At 44.2% G+C, this 24,423-nt stretch overlaps 1 protein-coding gene across 4 annotated transcripts in view; it reads right to left on the reverse strand.

Annotated features, from left to right (window-relative positions):
* MYOM2 (myomesin 2) overlaps positions 1 to 24,423 on the reverse strand; it is a 121,148-nt gene that overhangs the window by 13,805 nt on the left and 82,920 nt on the right. For all 4 annotated transcript variants that reach the window (XM_063638157.1, XM_063638164.1, XM_055289408.2 and 1 more), the window contains exons 24-32: positions 23,289 to 23,333; positions 22,589 to 22,725; positions 16,038 to 16,182; positions 15,867 to 15,926; positions 13,244 to 13,311; positions 7,857 to 7,970; positions 7,577 to 7,664; positions 7,004 to 7,042; positions 1,996 to 2,101 (exon numbers count right to left, since the gene is read on the reverse strand). In XM_063638157.1, coding sequence (XP_063494227.1) covers positions 1,996 to 2,101; positions 7,004 to 7,042; positions 7,577 to 7,664; positions 7,857 to 7,970; positions 13,244 to 13,311; positions 15,867 to 15,926; positions 16,038 to 16,182; positions 22,589 to 22,725; positions 23,289 to 23,333 — 802 coding nt within the window. The remainder of the gene's footprint in view (positions 1 to 1,995; positions 2,102 to 7,003; positions 7,043 to 7,576; positions 7,665 to 7,856; positions 7,971 to 13,243; positions 13,312 to 15,866; positions 15,927 to 16,037; positions 16,183 to 22,588; positions 22,726 to 23,288; positions 23,334 to 24,423) is intronic.

A 24,423-nucleotide genomic window follows, 5' to 3' on the forward strand; every position in this document is an offset into this window, starting at 1 on the left:
AGGGATGCTTTCTTCTGATCCAGGGTCACTGATGAGTCAGATGCGTGAGCTGTGCCCCGATCTGCCTGCCTGTCTAGGACCCATCCTCTTCACTGGGTTTGGAGCTTCTTGGGAGAGCACTGATTAGAACCAGACCGCCAGCGTTCAAATCCCTGCTCTTTCACTTAGTAGGGGTGTGACTGACAAAACGACATGTTTCTCTCCCTGAATCCCAGTTTCCACATCTATAAAATGTGGGTATAAATACCTAACTCACAGGGCATTTGTGAGGATTAGATAAAAATAAAATGTGTTGAATGTGTAACACAAAGTACCTGCTTGCTAACACTAATACGACCTATATCTACACACACATTTCCTGTGTGTTCACACACATACACAGGGCATGTGTTTAATCCTGTGTGTGGGTGTGTGTTTAATCTCTGTACCTCCCAGACCCAGCACAGTGCATGGCCTGTACTACAAACCACACAAGGCTGAAGAGGGGGGTGGCCTCTCCCAGAAGATGAACATGTTTACGACGGATGGCAGGACACACACTGCAACTGTGTACAACTTACAGCAAGACAATACACTGTAAATACGAAGGAAGCTCAAAGATGCTGATGATTAATTCTCCTTTTCCAGGGGAAGGTTTGATTCAGCTAGAAACACAGATTTACTCATTGTCCTACAAAATAAATCCTGATAAACAATTATATCACAAAACACACCAGAGTTCTAGTCCTGTAAGCTCTTGTTATCACAGTCCTTTAAAGAAAGACCCTGCCTTCAACACACTTTCCTAAGAAATCCCTTAACATGGGATCTATAGTGACTCCATTTGAGTTTCAATACACCAGGCTAGTAAAATCAAAGACGTGTGAGATTCCAAGCACAGACGTACTGACTCCATTTTAAGACGAAAGCACAGTATGTCAAAATTGAAACAGGAAAAAAAGCTAAGAACATATATGCTTTCAACACTTCTTAACAGTCACCTAAGCAAACCAGTGATACTAAAAGTGAAATAGTCATAACCATCGATTTTCCTTTGGAAATATTCATTAGATAACTATGATATCTAAAGGCATGGTGTGGGCGCCCTGGGTATAGCATACTGAGGGGCGTTAACTAAAGGCGCGGTGTGGGCGCCCTGGGTATAGCGTACTGAGGGGCGTTAACATCTGGGTGCCATGACACCATCAAATAATTGGCCTGAACACGTCGTCCTTTGGATAGTGAAGAGATCAGTAAAAAGCCACCATCCCTGCTCTGTCTGTCCTTCCCACCCACCTGAAGTCCACTTTTATCTGCGGTGATGTCTAAGGGGTTGGTGACTCTGACGCGAGTCCTGTTTTCAGGGACTCCTCGATTCAGCCAGCAGTTTGCCTGGTTGTTTCAGATGTCGGCTTGTGCTTTGGCTGGGAAGGAGCCAGACCCCAGGGGCAGGGCAGCAGGGACCTGCCCAGTACTGTGGATTGCATGAGAAGTCTCTGGTAGTTTTCTCAGTGACCCGTACCGACCCAGAGAAGCATGAAATACAGAAAACCTTGCTGTGTCTTCAGGCTAGGTCTTGTTTTCTTCCGGTTTTCATTTTAATGATTGGGCTTGTTTTGGTCCTTTTACTTATAATCAAGTCTAGTGGGAAACCAACAGACTGGAAATTTGGAATCTGGTTTCTACACATTATTTATTAGTTCTGCCTCAGCTCTCTGTTCGCTTCCAGAGAAAATGTCTGTTACTACTAAAGCCACCTTTGGTGACTGAGACACTGGAGAAATTTGTCTGTAACACTACCAGGCATTTCTCCTCTGCCTTCTTCTTCCATGTCCTCCCCACTGCCGTGAGGGCCCCCTTCCCTGAGCTAAAGGTTGTCATCATTGCTTAAAATTATAAAACTTTGCGGGGAAATGGCAGTGCCTTGATGTTCCCCAGGGAGCGCCTGGTCCCAAGCTGTGCTCCCTGGACACCCCCGTCTACGGCACAGCCTCCACTGGCTGCTGTCATACTTACTTGTGACACCAGTTCACCTTCATTTCTTCAGTAAAATACTTCATCAAACACTGAAGTCGTATTCCTTCTGGGGTGCAGAGTACCTTCAGTGGTGAAGCAGATTTCCCTGCAGAAAATAAAACATCCTCAGATGCAGGAAAAGGAGTGCTTGCTGTGTGATCAGAGAAGGCATTGCTGCGGCAAGCCCTCCTGTCCCCACCTGCAATCCTGTTCTCACGTGTGTCTCTCATAAGGTCGGCCAGCCACAAATTCTTAAACTTTATTCCCATGCTGTGTCCATTCATTAAACAAGCTCTTACCATGCTAGAATTATCTGAAAAGCTCTTTGCAGAATACTGTAAAAGACATAGAACTGTCTAAAAAGATTCCACATCTGCCCCTCAGCAGCTTTGCTTAAGAAAAGGAGGCAAAATAACAACAGTGCATGGCAAATGCTACGTGAGTTGACCCCAAGGTGAAGTATTGTAGAAAATCTGCAAAAGGGACGTTAAGATTTAGCAGGAGTCTTTCAGGTGGGAGTCAAGGAGATGGGAGCACCTCGGTTGGTTCTTCAAGACAAATGAAACTTGGGTCAGAGGAAGGAAAGCAGAAGAAACCCCACGGGCAATAAGAAAATGCAATAAACGAGAACACACACACTGTGCTTGGAATAAAAATGCAGACTAATTCGCTTGACGTAGATGATCTATGGGTCAGAGGTCAGAAAGGAGACGATAAGGAAGTAGCATTGATGAAGGCAGAAGCTCTGAACTGCAAGTAGAGATTGTTATCAGATATTCAACCTTTGGAAATTTACATTCACATACAGTTACCCAGAAAACTAGATTTACATAATTAGCACAGATAATGGAAAATACGATGATCACCAACTGTTGCTTAGGATATTGTAGCAAAGAGGCATTTTAAATAGTATTTTTTCATTTTGGGAAGCAACTTGAAATTTATATTATCAATCTTAAAATTACTCTTAGTTTTCTACATAGTTACTGTGCTTCTAGGAGTTCACTCAAAGAACATATACCTAAATACTGAAAGAGCCTTTTCTTGCCCAAAGATGTGCATTGTACAATTAATTAAAATAATGAAAACTCATTAATTTCCCTATAGAAAAGAGCTTAACCATGATATTGTGATTCCATGAAATAGTAAGTAATTATTTTAAAAAGTGAATGTGAATGTAACATCTATATAAAAAAAAGAAAATTATTATAAAATATGTGGGGGGAAAAAAAACAAATGAACGGTAGTTGTGACTCCAACTATTTAAAGAAATATAAACCAAAATAAAAACAGTTATGATGGTGAAGCTCTTTGTTTTCCTTTTATCCTTAAAAGCACATGAGGAAAGAAAGAGCATTAACCAAAAATAAATAAATAAAGGCCCCCTCCGTGACAGGGTTCGGGAAGAAAGGAGAGGTCGTGTGCGTGAAGCTCTCTCCGGCTGCGCCACCGCGTCACGCCGAGGCACCGCCTGCCTGCGGCTGCGTCGCCACGTCACGCCGAGGTACCGCCTGCCTGCGGCTGCGTCGCCACGTCACGCCGAGGTACCGGCTGCCTGCGGCTGCGTCGCCACGTCACGCCGAGGTACCGCCTGCCTGCGGTTGCGTCGCCACGTCACGCCGAGGTACCGCCTGCCTGCGGCTGCGTAGCCGCGTGACGCCGAGGTACTTCCTGCCTGGACTTAGGCACCTCCCTAAACCCCGCTAGTCCACCGCAAAGGAGGAAACCACCCAGGAACCTGACGGACAACAGGGGAGGAAATGACAGAATTTGAGCCCATCCCCAGAGCTTCTGGAGGTGGAGGGAGGGGCATGAGGTCTAGGGACTGTGTGGGGCTAAGAAAGCCAAAAAGTGCCCAGGGAACGGAGTGCGCTCAGGACTCGGAGGGTCCCTGCATCTGGGCCGGCTGCAGACAGGAGGGTTATTGAAAATCTGTAAGAAGCAGAGATCCCTGACCACCATCTCCCCTCCCCAGTCAGGTGGGACTCTGTTTCCTCTACTAGGAGACAGGAGTTCACCCTTCAAGGAATCACAACTTGAAAAACAGCTTGGGAACTGGGTGAAAACACACTGCAGAGCCATATTCCCCCAACCGACCCCCCTTCCCTCTGCTCAAATTCCCCGACACTGACTCATGAGACCAACACCACCCTAGCTAGGCAGAACACGGGAGGGTCGGAGCAGCCTGAGAGCAAAGCACTCAGACCAGAAGCAGCTCCCCCAGCTTCCATCAGCCTCTTCCAGTGCTCCCCCCTCCTCCCCCAGTGTTCCCCCAGCCTCTATCAGCCTCCCCCAGTGCTCCGCCAGACTTTATCAGCTTCCCCAGGGCTCCCTCATCCTCCCCCAGTGCTCCCCCAGACTTTATCAGCCTCCCCCAGTGCTTCTCCAGCCTCCAGCCTCTCTCAGTGCTCCCCATCCTCCCCCAGTGCTCCTCCAGCCTCTGTCAGCCCCCCCAGCCTCTGTCAGCCCCCCCCAGCCTCCATCAGCCTCTCTCAGTGCTCCCCCAGACCTTATCAGCTTCCCCCAGTGCTCCCTCAGCTTCTATCAGCCTCCCCCAGTGCTCCCCCAGCCTCCATCAGCCTCTCCTGGTGCTTCCCCAGCCTGTATCAGCCTCCCGCAATGCTCCCCCAGCCTCCCAGGGCTCCTGTGTATGAGTCTGTATGCATCAGTGTGTGAGAGTCCACATAAGTGTGTGCCCGTATGAGTAAATGTGTGTATGAGTGTGTGCGCATAAGTGTGTGAGAGTTCACGTGTGAGTGTGTGCATGTATGAGTGAGTGTGTAGGGTGTGGGTACACTGGTGTCTGTGAGTGTATGGGTGTGAGTGGGAAATCGTGTGTGTGTGACTGCTGTGTGAGTGTGGGGATGTGAGTGTGTGGATGTGAGTGTGTGGGTGTGAGTGTGTTGACAACATGGCTTCCACTTCTTTCATTCTGGTATGTCGGGGAGAATCCAGCCCACGGTGTCCAGTTTCCCATGAGAATAAAGGCTCCCTATTGACGTGGGAAGTTCTGTGCCTGTCCCCTCTGTCCCTATCCAACTCCCAACATAATGTGCGTGTCCCCTCAGCCGATGCATCCCTGCCTCGAGGTGACAAGCACACAGTGAGGACTCTGCATTTTGCATTTGCCTTATACAAACTCACTCTTCAAGACCTTCTGGTCAGTTCTGTTATCCATGAGTGGCCCTTGGGCACATTATGAGATATTTTAACACGAAATAATTCCATGAGTATAAGAGTAAAGCCACATTTTTAGTACCCAAAGCAATCTAAAGATTAATGCAATTCTTACAGAAATAGAAAAATAATCCTTGGCCAGGCGCAGTGGCTCAAGCATGTAATCCCAGCACTTAGGGAGACCTTGGCGGGTGGATCACAAGGTCAGGAAATGGAGACCATCCTGGCCAGCATGGTGAAACCCTGTCTCTACCAAAAAACATGCAAAAAAATTAGCTGGGCGTGGTGATGCATGCCTGTAGTCCTAGCTACTCTGGAGACTGAGGTAGGAAAATCACTTGAACCCGGGAGACAGAGGTTGCAGTGAGCCGAGACTGACCCACTGCACTATAGCCTGGCAACAGGGAAAGACTCTGTCTCAAAAAAAAAAAAAAAAAAGAAAAGGCAGAAATAATCCTAAAAGTCATATGCAACCAGGAAAGCCTCTAATAGTCTAAACAATCCTGAGGAAAAAGAATGAAGCTGGAGTTATTGCACTCCTGATTTCAAAATATATAGTTAACAGAAACCGAAACAGCATGGCACTGACATGAGAACAGACAGATCAGCCAATGAAACAGGATAAAGAGCGCAGAAATAAAACTAAATATTGATGGTCAACTGATTTTCAACAAAGATGCCAAGAAGACACAATAGGGAAAGACAGTCTCTTTAATAAACTGTGCTTGAAACATTGAATATCCACACGCAGAAGAGTGAAATTGGCGCTTTAACTTATGCCACATGGAAAAATCAACTCAAATTGGATAAAAGACTTAAATCTAAGACCTGAAACTGCGAAGCCGCTGGAAGGAAGCTCGGGGGGAGACGCTTCGCCGCGTGGATCTGGGCAGTGATCGCTTGGATAGGACGTCAAAAATACAGGCAACAAAAGCAAAAGTAAATAAATGGGACTGCACAAAACTAAAAAGCTTCTGCACAGCAAAGGAAACAATTGACAGAATGAAGAAAGAACCCATGGATTGGGAGAAAATATATTCAAGCTATGCATTGGCTAAGGGACTAATATTCAAAATCCATAAGGAACTGAACTCCACAGGAAGAAAACAAATAACCTATTAAAAACGGGCAAAGGATCTGAACAGATATTTCTCACAAGAAGACAGAAAAATGGCCAACAGATACATGAAAAATACTGAACATCTCTAATCATCAGGGAAATGCAAATTAAAACTGCAGTGAGATATCATCTCACACCTGTTAGAATGGCTATTATCAAAAAGACAAAAGATAAAACACTGGCAAGGAGAGAAGGGAACACTTGTGCATGGTTGGTGGCATGTAAATTAATATAGCCACCATAGAAAAGAGTGTGGAGGTTCCTCCAAAAACAAGCTGAACTGACATGTGATTCAGCAATCCCACCTCTGGGCATTTATTTGTAAAGATAACATATGGTTTAATGTGTACGACGCAAAGTGAGAGGTTTAAAAATTCATTATGGCTATTCAACACATGTAAAAAGATGCTCATAGCAATTATGTACAAAGCAATTATGCCAATTAACATAAGGCATCATAGAAGAAGTGGCTAATCAGGAAGCCCAAACTGAGTTTCTTAAAGTAAAACTCAAACTCCAGACAAAACTGAGGGAAATCCTTTAAAAAGCCTCATCGGCAGCAGATCACCGCCCTGCCCTTTCATCCAGGGCCTCGCACAGAACACCCACCACAGCTCTATGGTGCCCTCTTTTGCAGCAGTGACTGCCCGTCTCAGGAAATAGTGATCTCAGCACCCCAAATGACTTGAAAATTAAAAGGCATTTACTTACCACAGACTCTACTCATTGCCAAAATCATATCGTCATACACTGAAAACGAGAAGGGATACGCACCATTACAACATGTAATTTTAACAGAAAGCAGCATTTTCAATGTTTAATTAAATTGATACAGGAAATTGTGATGTTCAGTTGAAAAATGAATCATTAAAATGGCAATATTTATCCATAAAAGGCTTATGTGTGCGATAAATCCTTCTAACCTATTCACTTTTAAACAAGGATCAAGAACATTTTACTCAACATAAGTCCAACTCTACACTTAACTGAATCACTGCCTCAGTGTTTCCATCATTTTAACGGCATTGGTAATGCGTTACTTGGCTTGATGATGGACCGAAATGACATTTCATATAAACCCAGAGTAATATCATACATTATTCTAAAACACTGAAAAAACTCTGAAGGCAACCAAAGACAAATATGTTTTTTTCTACAGTGTTACTGCTAAAGAAACAAGCTGTGCTATAGCTGAGGCTAGAGATAGACCTGCCTTCAGAACACATTGCATCCTGTTGGTGAAAGGAATTTCTTGTTCGCGGAGCAAAGGAGGTTTTGTTTTACCTTTGCCAGCTATTTCAAGGACGGACACATCTTGGCCTCTGTCATCTTTCAAGGTTGCCTTGTATTCACCATGGTCCTTCTTTGACAACTACAAAGAAAACACATTCCATATTTATGTAAAATCAATACTGCAATCTTAGAAAACGTAATAAACTCTAATACATTTTCTTTGCAAACCACCGAAATTCAGGATGCAAATTAGAGGAATGCAGAATTTACGAGTTATTTGAAAGTGCCGTTTTTGTTTTGCTTTCGTCTTGTGTTACTCAATGCCTGATACCTTTGGGATGAGCAGCTCACAGATTCCCCTCTCCAAGTCAGGCAATGTCTTCGTTTCATACAGAACGTCATCCTTGAGCCATTTGAAAGCGGTTTCTTTCTTGGTGTTTGCAACCTATGAGGTAGAAATCTTCAGTTTACTATGTAAATCATTCTGACTCATGAGAAAAAGAAAGTCTATTAGAATTTTAAATCACAGGGCCCCCCCGCCACCCAGAAAACCTTAATTTTTTACTATAGACAGTCTCAGACGAAGGCTTCTGGAAAAGCTGTCCCTGCTAATAATGTCAAACACATTTCTAAATTCTAGCTTCTAAAATAATTAAGTGCTCACAGTTGCTCACAGAAGGACAAATGATTCTCTTCATTCTAGTCCATGAAATTAGACAGCGTAAAGATCTTTCGGTCTATATGAAATGTCATTAACAAAGACAAGTCTTAAGCAATATATATGGGGATTTCTAAATAATATAGAATATTCTGAGAGGTCTATAAAGCTGTTTGGCAGCTGCTCTTTTAAAAGCATCACATTTCAGGTACAGGGACACAAAGAAAATGAAACCTTAACACAAAAATGCCCACTAGAGGTGAAGACTTTCCGTATACTGAAATTCCTCACAATTCAATCACTGGCTAGAAACTAAGCTTTGCGGAACTCCGAAGATAAATGAGCATTCCAATTCACATGCTCTGGTGTTGGTCTGAGGGACGAGGAAGAATTCTGATTCAGCACGGCAGAATGTATGAATCCCGTGGGATTATACGAGTCTGACAATTCGACATTCACCCTCCCATGTGGATTCAAGAAGAGTGATGTTGATGACAAAAGAATGAAAATGATTCAACAGTGTGATCAGCTCTGCTAGGATAACAGTGCAACACAGCTTAGAATTTCCACATCCACTATGGGAAACGGCATTATTCTTGGCATCACTGGGACCGAATCTCTGTGAAGCAGGGGTTTCGTCTGTTTCACTAACACTTGTCCCCAAGTGCATGGCTGCCTGCCTGGCACACAGAGGTTGTCCCATCAATGTTTGTGGAATACATAGATGGAAGGTATCCCACTGAGCTGCAAAGAAGGGTCTTCCTTCTAAAGTCAGAACCACTCCTTGATAACAAATCTTAGAATGGACTGTGGCTGAGGCTCCACGAGTCTAGCAGACGATTCCCTTTACTTTAAAATTTCAAAATTTTTTTTCGTGTCTATTTTCAATGCCAATCTAATTGCTTACTGTCTCTTAAGTCAATACTGTTTTCTCTTCCTCTCTTCTTCAAAGAAATTTTACATTGCTGGTCCTTTCCAATAAATGCCTTTCCAATGACCTTCAATTTCTGTTTTCTAAAATAAATATCTGTAATTAATGTGTTTGTCCTATAAGTGGGGGAGGCGGTTCTAATTCCCCAAAATAACTCATTTGTTTCTTCTCTGCACTCCCTCAACTTCTCTATACCATAAACTCTTTAAAATATGGCACCTAAACTGTACATGAATGTCTAGGAAAGATGATTACATCACCTCTTAGGCTACATATGGCCCATGCCTTACTTCCTTAGAGTCAGCGCTAATTCTCCACTTCTACTGTGTAAGAAATGTTTAACAGATTTTCTTATGTTTATGATTGTGGTTTCTCTGTGTCTTAAACTTTTAAAAATGGTTTTCTCTGAAGTTATAATGTGAATGCATCCTTGCCTAAGTTTTTCTCCATCCATTTTTTCACGTTAATAATTTTTAAGATAACCATCTGCACCACATTATTAAATGAAAAACCCTGTAGACAAAATGGTGCACAGAATCACAGGCTTGACAGGGGCACAAGTATGTAAATCAAATGTATTAAACTGCACAAAAAACCCTCAAATCTCAAGTAATATTAGTTTTCCCAGTATCTGCGTTTAAAGATTTATGAATCACTTTAGTCAGGGAACCTAAAATAATTGTAAATATTTATAGACGGTTCTCTCCCACCAAGATGATATCAGAGCCCACGGAAAGCAGAACTCGGGGGTCTCGCCACTGGCCTTGGAAGTGCACACACACCTTGTATGGCACGGTCAGAACAACAACAACAACAACAACAACAAAAATAAACCGACACCACAACCAAGTCACTCTGACTTCCTCTGGGCTTTGAGTTGCTGACTCCTTAAGGAACTGATTTTTGCAGTGCTGATGTCTAAAATTTGGAAGAAACATACCTTTCTGTGTAGGGCAAATAATTTGAGAAAGTTGTTTTTCCAGCATAAATGGACCACATAAACAGGCTATCATCAGTCACCTGGCGGGATTCTTCCCTTTAAATATCCATCATGCTTTTCATTGTTGAGCAAGACTTCTGAAGACCACCTCCCTTGCAGCTTCCTTGCAAGTAACCTTCTTCTCTTCTTTTATAAATGTTTTCATTTCTGAATCTTCCTTTTAAACACACTAGTGCAAGAAATTCACTACCAAAAATAAATCTAAGTATTTTTCTATAATAAATTTACCACAACCTTGAGCATGTTATTGAACCTATCGAATCAAAGCCTTAGCTCTAGTTATCACTAATATATATATTATATATTATCAATTATAGATATATAAAAATTTCTTTCAAGAAGAGAGGAAGGGAAAACAGTATTGATTTAAGAGACAGTAAGCAATTAGATTGGCAATTAAAATATATACTATATTTATATATATATACATACATATACAGGAAATCAAATTGCAAATTAATTACTAATACTGAGGATGGTCAGAATAGTAAGAAAGGTTCCTTTCATCACACAAGTTTCTACGAGCAACCTGCACCTATCTAGGGTATGTTCAACACCCATCTAGTTCCAAACCCCCATGCTCCGTCCTCCTGCAAATCCCCGTGCCCGGGTCCACTCCCAAGCGCACTGCAGACCTCTGCTCCACAGGCACGCACTTCCTCTTCATGGCAGGTCCCCACCTGACACTTATGCGCATCAACAAGCTCACACCCCACTGTCCCCACCGCAGTGGCCCGGTGGAGATCACCAAGGCTTAGCCCTGCCTCCTCTCCAGTTATCCCACCTGGCCTCACTTTCCTGCTCAACTTAGACGGCTGGTTGACCAACTAATGACAGTTAAGCAAGACCCAAAGTTCCTATTCCACCTTCCCTTCTTGCAACTTCCACCCACCAAGACCCCAGTCATGAGTCTGTCCCCTGACTCATATCAGGTTACTGGCCACGTCTGGAAAAATCAACCCCAACGCCCCTACGTGGGCCACTACAAGCTATCTTCACGTTGGGGCACTCAACAATGATTTCCATTCTTAATAAGGAGCTGCTGTCGTGCCTCCTCCAGGGGCAATCACAGCCCACTCCTGCCACTCCCCCCACCGAGCGCTACCTTCCTCATCTTCAACACCCTCCAACCCTTCACTGGAAAGAGCGTGAAACCAACGGCTGCACTGATGGATCTGCCGCTTGCTCTGCCCTGGTTTTTGGCATCATCCCTGCCTCCTCATTGTCCTTCACAGGGAGCTGCCCTGGGGGCCAAGCAGCCGCTGGCATGGCTGTGCTGACCTCCTGGCCTCATCTCCCTCCAGGCCAGCACTGCCCCTCCTGCGTCCCCATGCTGTCCCTTTCCTTCACCTGTGACTCCTCTTCCACGGACCCCTCTGCCTATAAATAGGATTGAGTGTCTCCATCCAGAAAGAAAGACAAAGCCGTCCTGACTCCCCTCTGTCTCCCTCACTGTCAGCTGAGCACCTCAGAGGGCAGCGGGCTCCTGCTTGTATCCCCCCTTGTGTCCCATCTCCTCAGCCCACCACATAGAGACCCCGCCTTGCCACGGAGCGGGGTTGGAAAGCCCAGCACCCAGCCTATGCTGCCTCCAGCCGCCCCTCCTCACCCGGCCACGCAGCGCTGCCTCCAGCCGCCCCTCCTCACCCGGCCACGCAGCGCTTCACTCCGAAGTCCCTCCTTGCTAGCGGCCACCAAGTTACTTGCTTTCACTCTGAACTCTCTGAGGGTTTCTGCTTAATAATCCCAGAGCTGCTCTCGTCTTCTCCTCTGACAATCTGAATTTTCCAGAATGCCCCAATTGTTCGTGATGTTCCTGTCTCTAAAGGCTGTCCTTTGGCAGCTTGACCCACTTGTGTCATGTCCACAGCCAAGCATTCCTGATACCTCATGAATCTACACACAATATCTCATGCAGCCACGTGCTCCAGTTGACTTTCCCATTGCTGCCAGGTTTACATGTCCTGTTGTGAGCTGGTTATGCCTTATTGCCCGTTCCACGGATATAACTCTTTGTGAAATTGAAGGTATTCTCAAAACCCTAAAACTTGGCCCTCCCCCATACAGAGCTGATCTCAAGTAATATCACACCCATTCGGTCCTCCAATACACTTCCCTCTGCCCACACCCAGCTACTTACTACCCCCTGCTGCTTTTAACTGCTGGATGTGTATCCTAAATCTCCTTCTCTCTGTGGACAGGAAACTGCCCTGTTGGAGTTACCATCTCTCAGCAGCCTACTGAAGCATCGTCCTCCAGCCCCGCCACCTCCAGCCTTCCTTGTCAACAAGCAGCCCGTGTCACTGCACTAACAGCCCTCAGGTGCTCTGCACCCTCTCAGACCATGGCCAGCCTCTGGGTCCTGCAGGGGAATGCCCCACTTGCCCACCAGCCTTGGGTTTTGTATTGTTTTTAAGTGCACAGTTCAGCTTCTCTGTCCCTTCCTGCTGCTGGATCTTCCTAGAACCATCTTTTCTCACTCACGGGCCTGCATAATTCTTAGTCCCCTTGGCATACGCAGCTCAGGAATCATTTCTTTATTGAAACTATCTGTTTACTTTTCTCTCTTATCCAGTAGACAATAAGAAACTAGTTTGGGGGTAAAAATAGTGCATTATTGATCTTTTTCCGCCATCCGCTCATCCTGAGACAGTCAAATAGTAGGCAGTTATTAAACTGAAGGTTTGCTGCTTAAAAAACAGATTTTCGTATTTAGTAATAAAACATATTTCATTACTACATTGTTAAACGAAACTGAAAGAAGCATCTTGTCTCCAAATCATGCCTTTTCTTTCCTGATGAACTCGTATGAGCAGCACTTCCAGGTGTATTTCACCAGGGCACATTTTCTCATAAACTCACTTAATAATTGTTTAAGTAAAGATTTTATAATCCAACCTTCCGTTGCATCCCACTACACTGTAATCTTTTCATGAAGAAGAAAAGATGAGCACTGAACTCCAAGTACTAAACAGGACCCAAAAGCCACTCCGCCCATCTGCAGCTACGCAGACACCACACGTTTCCTCACCAGCATCACAGATCTGGCCACAGCTGCTCCCTGAAAGGCCTCTCTGATAGGAACCAGAATGAGATTTATTGTTTCCCTGTTAGAACCGGGTTTCTCACCTTACAAACAAGTCGAACTTCACATTCTTCGGTGACATCCCAGTGCAAGTACTCAGCAAAATGAGGGCCTAAGGAGGAAAAAAGGGAAAACAACGTTGAAAAAAGGGAAAACAACGTTTAAAAAAGGAAAAAGTAAACAAATAAATAAATAGCTATTATATATATATATACCTACACATATATGCATGGTGTGTATATATAATACATAAGAATGTATTGTATATATTTAATGCATTTTTGGCAGAAGACAATAACTGTGCAGAATGAAACTGAGATAGTTTTCAGGCCTGGGATGTTGACACGTGTTAACACTGATTCTCCACTGGAATCTGTGCTTCCTGATACGAGCGTACGTGTGATGGCTCCTTCTCACTGACATCTCGTATCTACTGCTCTACAGAAAGGAGGCTATCGAAATAATTATATTTTGTTTCTCAAAGTATATGTCTAACTGAACATTCGACAACATGGTAAATAATACCTTTAAATAAGAGAATAGACATGAGATGAAGAAACAACAGTTTGACCTAGCAATTTTGTAAAACACATTTTCTTTAGATAGCATTCAAAATCAAAGACAGATTTATATATGTTTTTAAAAAATGTAAATGATTTTTATTTAAAATACATGTAGGAGTAAGTCATACACTAATACCCTCTTGCCATTCAATGCAAAAATACAAAGCAGATTTGGAAAGTATGTGTTCACTTCTTTCATATACATAAATACATCCTACAAAGTTCGCCAAAAAATATTCATAATGTAGAAATAAGTAAAATATTTGTGACTATTAGAAATAAAAACAATGAAAAATAATAAAAATGTTTTGATTTTATGTTTCATACTTGATGTTCTAATTTTTCTCAAGAAGTATAGAAATCCCACATATAAAAATGTTTTTTTGAGACCAGGCGCGGTGGCTCACCCCAGTAATCCCAGCACTTTGGGAGGCTGAGGCGGGTGGATCACGAGGTCAGGAGATCGAGACCATCCCGGCTAACGCGGTGAAACCCCGTCTCTACTAAAAATACAAAAAAAATTAGCCGGGCGTGGTGGCAGGCGCCTGTAGTCCCAGCTACTCGGGAGGCTGAGGCAGGAGAATGGTGAACCTGGGAGGTGGAGTTTGCTGTGAGCTGAGATCGCACCACTGCACTCCAGCCTGGGCAACAGAGCAAGACTCCATCTCAAAAAAAAAAAAAATTATTTGAATAAACCCTTGGGGAATATTTGAGAATCTAAAATGTATCCATTTTCCTTTGTATCTAGTTAACATGTATTTGTAGAAGCAACCTATTTAAAATATATTGTTTGTAGTTAGAAAGTTTAAAAGCTCCCACATTCTTAAGTAGAAAGAACAACTTCCTGGTGATAGGAATAGCCTCTACTGCCTTCTCTACATTTCAAAGCCATGAAGCCCCCACCTCCTCCACCCCCATTCTTTATTCTTTTCATTAAAATTGCTGGACTCCACCTGGACATTAAAGCTAGAGGCACGCTTTCCTCTTCACTCCCCGGCTATAAAGCAGGTTCCTTTCCTATGCAGTTGGTAAGCCCCACGCATCTACGAGGTGCTCAGCCCCGTAAGAAACGTTAGAAATTCGACAAATGATGGAAGAGCTGGCCTGTCCTCTGAGTGCAGGGTAACATCTAGCCCCTCACAAAGGCTCAGAGCCCGCGAAACGAACAGCCCGGGCCCCTGCAGCAGAGAAGGCCACAGGGAGATGGGAAGACCCACTTTGGACTTGGCATTGGAAAGACCTCAGAAGAGACAAGACCACAGAGACAGGCACGGGTGCCAGGAAAGGGGCAAGGTGAAGAAATCGGTCCAGCCCATCCAGGAAGTTGTCCCCATGGTGGGAAATAAGATCTGGTTAAGCGGTGGGTGCAGATTGTGGAAAGCCTGCATTTATCTGGTGCATGCTTTATGGGGCTATTGAAGTGTTTTATGCAAAGGGGCGCCTAAAAGAAATAAGTGTTTCCGAAGAACCGCCTCCCAGCAGCGTATAGAACAGAGGAGTTAGTCAGCAAGTCGGCCACAGAGCCTGGTTAGATTGATGGTTTCTTTGCCTTAAGACAATAACAGGAAATGTGAACATTAAACAGACCAGTCTGGGGCTTTTAAAGGTAGAAGCATTTTTTGAAATGCAAGCAAAATACATGTAAAGGACAAAGAACAGAAAAGTATACACACTTCTAGTGCTAAAAAATGGCAGTGGACTTTTTTTTTTTTTTTGAGACAGGGTCTTACCTGTCGCCCAGGCTGAGGTGCAGTGGCACTATCATAGCTCATTCCAGCTTCAACCGTGGGATCAAGCTAGGACTACAGGCATGCACCAACATGCCCAGTTCTTTTGATTTTTCTTTTTTTTTTTTTTTCAGACAGGGTCTCCCTATGTTGCTCAGGCTGGTTTTGAACTCCTGGGCTCTGGTGATCCTCCCACCTCGGCCTCCCAAAGTCCTGGGATTACAAGCGTGAGCCACCAGGCCTGGCCTGGCCTAACCTCTTAATCATTTAAAACAGCCTTTAGGGTCGCTTGGGATCATGTAAGATCTGCTTCTGATAAATACTCCAATCGTAAGTCTTGCTTTATGCTGGGGCAGGGCAGCTGGTCAGTGACTCACCTTGTTTCCTGAGAAATTCTTTCCTTTGAAATTCAGCCTCTTCCAGCACAGTCTTGAATGCTAAATTCAATATTTAAAAAAATATATATGAAACGTTTGCTTCTCTCCAGTCAAAAGAATTTCATTTGAATTATCTTCTATGGACACGTGGAAATATTCAATATAGCATACCATCTCCAATAAGAACTAGAGAAGACTGACTTTTGGCTTTCCCGTCATGAATCTGCACAGTGTAGGTCCCCTCATTTTCAATACTAAATCGATCCATCACCATCTCAATAATGCCGGTAGCTTTGTCACATTTAATTCTGTGTATCTGCAAGCAAAACAAGGGAAATGGAGAATTATACAAGGAAATCTCTGCTAGTTTTCCCTCGCAACATTTAACAATTGCATCAGCCATGAGATCTTAAAGGATTATGATAGGAAGAAACCAAAATGAAATTTTATCAAGGAAACCTCTGGGTGAACAAGGATCAAACAGTGGGTATGAACTGTCACTCAGTGACAAAGCCTAGCTATGTGAGGAGATCTGAGTCCAAAACAGGGAACTTCTAGGCAGAGACTCCACACCTACCCAAGAATGAGTTACTAATGTGAAGCAGATAAAATTCACAGGAGAAAACAAAATGATATGCAATTGATATGAATTATAACAATCACCAGCGGATGACAAAATCCCACATGGATAGCAACAACAGGCAATCTCCACAGCCACTGTCATCTTCAGCTCCTGGGACACAGCACCCACAAGCCCCAGCCTGCTGTGGTCCATCAGGGTCCAGGAGTTTCAGGTGAGGAAAGGATAAACGGACCTCCAACAGGTGTTGACTTTTTTGATCACTTTTCTTTTTTAAAATGTTTCATTTTATTCTACAGTACATGCACAGATACATACAAATGTTTTATTTAGGTACTCCTGCAAGTCAAAGAACAAGTGTTTCTCTAACACACAGATGAATTGAGCAAATTTGATGTTTTGTTTCCCTCTGATTTTGTGATGTTTATTTATTAACTTTTTAACTTTACTAAAACCATTTTCCCCTACCTTTATTAATGCTTATTTCTCTTTTTTATGTTTTGTTTTTTGTTTTTTTGCTGGTTTCCTTATTTGGGGGCTTGATATTTTTACTTTTTTGTACTTCTTGATAATTATTAAAATTATTCTAAGTTAATATTAGTACTTAAATTTCACTTATTCACTTAAATAACTCTAATTCTAATGAAATCTTTCAAAACATCAATCAGCCTGTGTAATTTTTAGACCTGTTTCAAACCAATTTCATATGGTACTGGTCTTTGCCAAAATATGTTCTTAATATATTAGACCATCTCTTGTTTGTAATTCTAAAAACAAGTTTTCCTGTGTAGCAGTATATAAATTTGTCACATCCCTGTGGTCCCAGCTACAGAGAAGGCTGAGGCAGGAGGATCGCTTGGGCAACAGAGAAAGACCCTGTCTCAAAAAAATAAAAAGAAAAAAGAAATTTTGTCAGGCTGGGTGCAGTGGCTCACACCTGTAATCCCAGCACTTTGGGAGGCCAAGGTGGGCCGATCACCTGAGTTTGGGAGTTCGAGACCAGCTTGGCCAACATGGTGAAACCCAATCTCTAGTAAAAATACAAGAATTAGCCAGGCATGGTGGTGCATGCCTGTAAGCCCAGCTACTCGGAAGGCTGAGGCATGAGAATCGCTTGAACTTGGGAGGCAGAGGTTACAGTGACCGGAGATCACATCACTGCACTCCAGCCTGGGCAACAGAGTGAGACTTCGTCTCAAAAAAAGGGAGAAAAAAGAAATTTTGTCATATAAAATGTGTACAACCAAACTACAAACATTTACCCACACAATTCCCCCTTCCTGCCTGCAGTGCAGCTGTCTTGTTGCTAAGATGGGAGAAAGATCGGGAGGCTGCTGGTTGCTCTGAGAACATGACATTGCACCACTTTATGATTTCTAGGTTACACTGTATCACAGGAACAGTCCACAGAAGCCTGGACTACCTGCCTCTCTGCTGCTTTGGGGATGACTGCAGGGATACATTTCATGCCTTGGAGTTCCCTGAGGGCCATGCCCCACAGTTCTGAGCTTGCAGGCCTCTCTGCAACAGTGCAGCTTCTGCCCACCCTTGTCCTGGCAACCTCACCCAAATGCAGCCCTTGTAACTGGCTCCAAGGGAGCCTTCCCTGATGCCCCGGGGTGAGCTTTGGTGTTTTCTGGGGTTTCCACAGCTCTGCCTCCCCTCCCCCAACAGGACCCTGCCCTCGGGCGCACCCCCCCCCAGCCCACATGTCCTCCTGCCGTCTGTCTGTCTCGCTAGACAATGAACCCCTGAGAGCAGGCATGGCCTTACTCATCCCTGCAGCCTCACGCCATGCCCAGCGTCATGCCTGGCAGTGAGAAACACCAAACACACGACCGTCAAGGTTGTAATGAGAAAGTCAGCTGGAGGGGGCTTAGCTCACCCTGTCATCTGTGGCGTTGAGGTGGCTGTGGTCTCCGACACTACTAAGTGACAATGAGCAATTTTGGAAGATAATTATCCTTCTAGGTGAGAGCCTGCGGACATGGACAGGACTGGAGTGTCCTTCCTAGTGCAGACCTGGGAAGCCTTCTTATCAGCTGAGAGCTTCCCCTCCAGATCAGTCATCGGCTAAAACTATGAACCTGTCCCAGCCGGTCCTTCCTCCATCCCTGGCTGCACCTGTCACCTCCCTTCCTTCAACAGCTAACCCCCTGCACCACCCTCTTTGGCCTCCCTGCCCTGGTGCAGCCACGCCCTGGGCACAGAAGCCCCATCCCAGGCAGCATCTGGGGTAGAGGCCTCCCAAGGCCTTCGCCTGCTCCCGGCTCACCTTTCCCACACCTCTCCTCGCTCAGCGTTTGGGATGTGCTAACAGATACTGAAAGGTTTTATGGCTGCTAGTGGATTGCGTTGTACTCCACCTGGATGATACAGTGTCTGACATTCAGCAGGGTCTTGACGGTAGAAGGACCACATCCCAGTGTGTGACTTGTCCTAAATGCAGCAGTAATGCAGGGAAGGACGGCGTCGAGGGCACCCAATGTCCAGAGCGGGACTCGCCCCAGCCATGCCACCATAGAATCACAGGAGTGTGGACGCCCAGCCTCGGCTTCCTCGTGCCCAGAGTTAGCAATACGGCAGTCTCAGCTGCTGTCAATATTTTCTGCAGCTCTTCATCTACCTTTCGGATCAATCTCAGCTGGAAGTGAGGCAAAGGCTTTCCAGCCTGAATAATGATCTTACCCAGGACCCGGGGAGGCTCTTGGAGACACATGAGCAAAACAAAAAACTAATATCCTGTGGTGCTCAGCAAATGAGGCAGGCGTAGCAGGAGGAGACCCCGTCAGCCCTTGGAACCACACTCCTCTTACAGCCCTTGCCTTAGCAGCAATACTACAGAGAATTTCTATCTGTGGGTGACAACGTAAGTTTAGCCAGAAAATCAGCAACCTTCTTCTGATAAATCACGTGCATTTATTTTCACAATGTTCTTCTTTCTGAGTTTACATTTGTGTTTTGATATTGCAAATGCCAGTGCCACCGGAGAGGCTTTAGAAGACGAATATTAGCAAACTAGCCACTTGGTTCAGTTTCTGTCTCTGTGTTCATTTTCTTCAGCATGGTTTCGAAGTTCTCCTGCCTGACATTCAAAGTCTGTATCTTCCGACCCCATTCCTATTCCCCAACAACATTTCCTAAGATCACTTAGGCAAACGGCCCCCTCCGTTGAGCCCACCCCTCCACTTCCCTGTGTCGCTATTGCCTGATCATTCCCCACTCTCTGTGCACTTGAGCAGCTTGGAATGTCTCATTCCCTCCCTCCCGTCCCCGACCCCCACCCCCCTGACCCCCGATTTCTACCTCCTTAACACCCATTTCAATAACCCTCTACCCTTGAAATCCTTCCTGACTACTTCAGCCTCTTCAACTCTCTGCCTTCTCTGAATTCTGAGAGTGTTCACTGTACTGTTTTAATATAACCTGGGTTCTATCTTTCTTCCCTGTCCTCCTCTAATTGAAGGTGTATTTCTCTGACTCCATGACAGTGTCTGTAAGGGCAACTTCACATCTGACTGTTCTGTCCCTGCTGGTGCACCGGCCAAGTAGTTATTCAACAGGTGATGTACAGGGTAGGAGCTGCCGTCCACTGGGAAATGAAGAGGACCCCCCAAGCTCCCAACAACTCCCTGGGATGCTGCAATATTTGTTTCATCGAATCTGACTTTCAGGGTTTACGTGGGAATAAAGTCTGCTCCACTCCTACCCCAGGTTTTGATTTCCCATAAACACAAAAATCACCTTCACAATTAGAAATTCCAATATTATATCAGAGATGTAGATCACACAATGTATACTTGTGTAAGATCACTGAGACTTTTTCTAAATAGAAAACTGGCACAGGAAATTGGTACATCTACAATGATAGAAAGAGACAAATGAATGAGAAGGCAAGACCTCAGACTGTTTTTGAGGGAGGGAGATTATTTTAAGAAATGGCTCAACTGTAGGAAGCACAACAACTTTGTCCCCATCCCTGGAGACTGATGTCACTCTTGGAGGTGCCATGAGCAGGAGAGGGACCTGAGATTCCAGTGGATACACTGTCCCGTGGGCCTCAGGTTTGTTTACAATGTGGAGTATTTACTTCCGAACATTAAGAGTAAACTTCAGGTTGATCAGATAAATGCACTGTCCTTATTTGTATGACATTATCCTCACTTCAAACATCCATGAGTAGAGAATGAATGATAGGAACTTACTCTAACTGGCTCTGAGTAAGAAAAAGGTATGATTCTCACTGAGTAGATTCTTAGCAATATAGCAGCTTTTTCCATTTTCTTAGCTGCTGTGTTGCAATGTCTGGGAAGGTTTTAGAAAATAATTAGGCTTCTTGCTAATGCCATTATGCAGTAAGATGAAGTTGAATGATTTTACGAGTGCCGTAAATACAGACTTTTATATGGCTTCCACAAAATAGCATAAATCTTCAAATGTAAAAGTCACCTGTGGATTGCTAATTAAAGAAGTGAAATAGTACAGCCATATTCCAAAAGATTAGCCATGACGCCAAGACACCCATCCTGGCGACAAGCTCTATACAGCAGGCAGGAAATGTTCATCAAAAGATATCCTGCAAATAAAGTGCAATTCCCCTAAATTCCATTTCATATCATAGCGTGGTCTCTGCTCAAAGAAGGTTTCTCCAATTACCTGGATCAGACAGTAAGTCTCCCATAGGCAACAGTTACACCACTGGCTTTTTTGCAGCCCAAAAGAAGCTAGATGTTTTCTACTTTCTAGCCGACTCTCCCATGTAGGAGTGAGTCTTAAAGTGTGTCATGATTCTCACGGGAAAGACTGACTGCAGGAGAAAATTCTATGATCCTTACTACGCAAGACTTCTGTCTGATCAACATTCATCTGAGTCCTGCTAAATGCCCATCAGACACAAAGGCTGGACTGCAATGAGGGGTCTAGCTTAGAAATATGGTAGGTGGGCTGCCCGGGAGCATGAGAGGCTCCTGCATCCCACGGTTCCCCTAAAACCTGTGTAATGAACAAACCAATCAACACTGAGGACTTAGTAGACAGCTAAGGTTGCCACCCACACTCTACACTGGGCATTAAGGGAAAAAGGCAGAAGCAGTAAAGATGGGGGCTCGGAGAGAGCCCCACACCACCACTGAACAATCAAGTCCCCATGAAATAGGGCTGTCCTTTAACCGGGTCCCAGGCGTGCTGTAATTAGAAAAGAAGAAATTTATCGAAACACAAGCATTGGCTTCTCAAGTATTCTCCAGACAAATAAGGAGTACCTGTCAAAATTGTTAAGATTCATTTTATACAATCGAAAGCAGAACCGACGCGGTGTCCGGACCGTGACAGAGCATGTGCCTTTTTTGTTGTTTCTTTGAGACAGAGCCTTGCTGTCTCCCAGGCTATAGTGCAGTAGTTCAATCATAACTCACTGCAGCTCGGACCTCCCAGGCTCCAGTGATCCTCCCACATCAGCCTCCTAAGTAACTGGGACTACAGGCGAGCACTATCATGCCCAACTAATTTCTTAAGTTTTTGTAGAGATGGGATCTCCTTATGTTGCCCAGACTGGTCTTGAACTCCTGGGATCAAGGAATCCCCCTATCTTGGCCTCCCAAAGTACCGAGATTACAGGTGAGAGCCGCCGTGCCTGGCCAGAACATCGCTTTTGACAGCCACGCTGTCAGATCAGTCTGCCACACCGAGATTGCTGCCCAAAGAGGTAGAGAAGCCACAGAAACTTATTCCCCAGGGATGCCTTCCATGGGAAGCTGTCGGTGGGGGGAGAATGCAGGGAGGCCTCTCTCACAATAGAGCAAAAAATAGATACCTTCAAAACCACTGTCAAGAATAAGTGAACTGATTCATCAAGGATATTTTCCCGCACCTGACCTGAACCTTTTCACAAAAACAAGCTCAAAGTCACTTTTAATTCCAGCAGGCTCAGATTTTAAAGACTCCTGATGTCTCCTGTAACCCAGACCAAACCTTTGAACATTATAAGAATCAACCATATCCATTCATCTTGTCAACCTTCCACGCCCCAATCTTTAAGTCTCAAAAAGGGATGGAAACAGAGAGTGTTGATATTCAGTAACTGACCTACCACAACAAAAGTGGGCTCCCTGCAAAGCCAGAGATCACTCACAAAGGAACTCACCTCGCTGTCAGAGACTTCTCTGTCGTTAATAATAAATCGGTAGCTGGCATCTGGTGATAAGTGCTCAGCCTGCAGCCAGAAGCGAACCCGCCCCTTATCAAAAATCTCATAAGCTAATTCCGATTTCAGAGGAATTGCTACAGGAAGAAAAGAAATCACAAGTCAATAATGCATGAATCCTTGTGAGAAAGAATACCTGCAAAGTGTAGGGAAATATCAATCCTAGTTATTAAATTTTTGAGAATGTGAAACCCTGGAGTATTAGATTATGGAAGCCAAAAATAAAAAATAAAACCTGAGTTGGCCTGTTCTTGCCTCTAAAGCGTCACGCCACGTGAGTTCTCAGTTAGCTTTCTGGACGTGTTCGGTAAGTAAAGATGCCTGGATTCTTTCTATATTTAAGGCAATTCAATAACAGAAGATTTCACTTGATAGGAAATGAAATCTTGGATCTCACTTGGATTAGGAACAGCGATACTAAACCCCAAATTCTAATCACTGTACGCAATGCAAGTTTCAACAAGCTCTAATATAAGCTAATATTTGTTTTAAATCAATAGGTTTCAATCTCGTAAGCTGGGATCAGGAAATGAGGCCATCCTTTCCCCAAAGCTGCTCCTCCAAGAACTCGTGCATTAATGAACGCGGCCCTCCAGCCAGCGGCTGCAAGCAGAGGGGCAGGGCTGGAGGCTTTACTTACTGGGGTTCTTTATTTCATTGCTCAATGCCGTCAAACGTTCGAGCTCTAAAACAAAGAAAAAGTATTTCAGTTCATCTGGACCTGCACATAGAGAAGTCTGTAGACACAGCAAGGCTACACAGGAGCAAGACTGCAAACCCCCAGGATTTAACTGGAGGACACGAAAGGAATTTAAACTACAGGTCAGAGGGACATAGAGGATAAGTTTAACCTTCACCATTTAAAGAACCCACCTAGTACGGGGGCAGCTGAGGGCAAGGCAGGGCACAGTCACGGGGACAAAGGAATTGGGGCAGGGGTAGGTATATCCCTGGAATATAGGAAGACTTGGAAGACGAAAGGTTAAAGGGAGTCTTTTCCAGATCCTTGCACTTAATGTGAGCTCTTTCCTAAAATTGACTGGACTGGCTGAGAACGTGCTGGTGGCCTGTGACTTTCCTTCCCCTCTCAAGATTTCCTTCCTCAATCTCATTAAAGAAAGATATACATGCCGCTCATTTCATCACTATAGTGTATTACCATGAATTTAAAAAAAAGGAAGAAAGAAAACAAAAAAATAAATAAATAAACCAAATACACTGCATTTTGCATTCCTGAGAAAGTCCAAAGAGCAAGGTAAGAAAATGTGAGGCTCCAAGCCACTTCATTTTTTCTCCTTCCTTCTTAAAATTAGAATCAGAAGCAAGATGGTGGCCTCCAAGGCCTTCAAGAGCGTGTCTATTCAAAATGGAAAAATGAAGTTCGATTTTGCTAACCAAAAGTAAATCCACATTTGCAACTGGTTTCACAGGGAAGACTGGCCTTTTCCCAGTTCAACCTTCTGGTAGGAATTTCCATACATGGAATGAGCTAAATCTTCAACTGCAAAGTCTTGCCTCAAATATATTTGAAGTCTATACACAATATAAGAGAAGGTGGAATATTTTCTTTTGCAAATATTTAAAATAGTTAAAATCAAGATGGAAACTTTGAAATGGTGCAGAGGAATGCATAGCTTTTCAGAATTACTTCAGGATGTCGTGAAGGTACAAAACTGTGTCGAGACCCTCGAGGCAGGGCCAGCAGAGGCTGCTTTACCAGCATGCAAGTGGATTTTGGGTCCTTCCCCGCTCTGCCTGTGAGTGGTGAACCCACA

This window comes from Symphalangus syndactylus, chromosome 1 (assembly GCF_028878055.3).
Source record: "Symphalangus syndactylus isolate Jambi chromosome 1, NHGRI_mSymSyn1-v2.1_pri, whole genome shotgun sequence".
In the NCBI taxonomy this organism is placed as follows: domain Eukaryota; kingdom Metazoa; phylum Chordata; class Mammalia; order Primates; family Hylobatidae; genus Symphalangus; species Symphalangus syndactylus.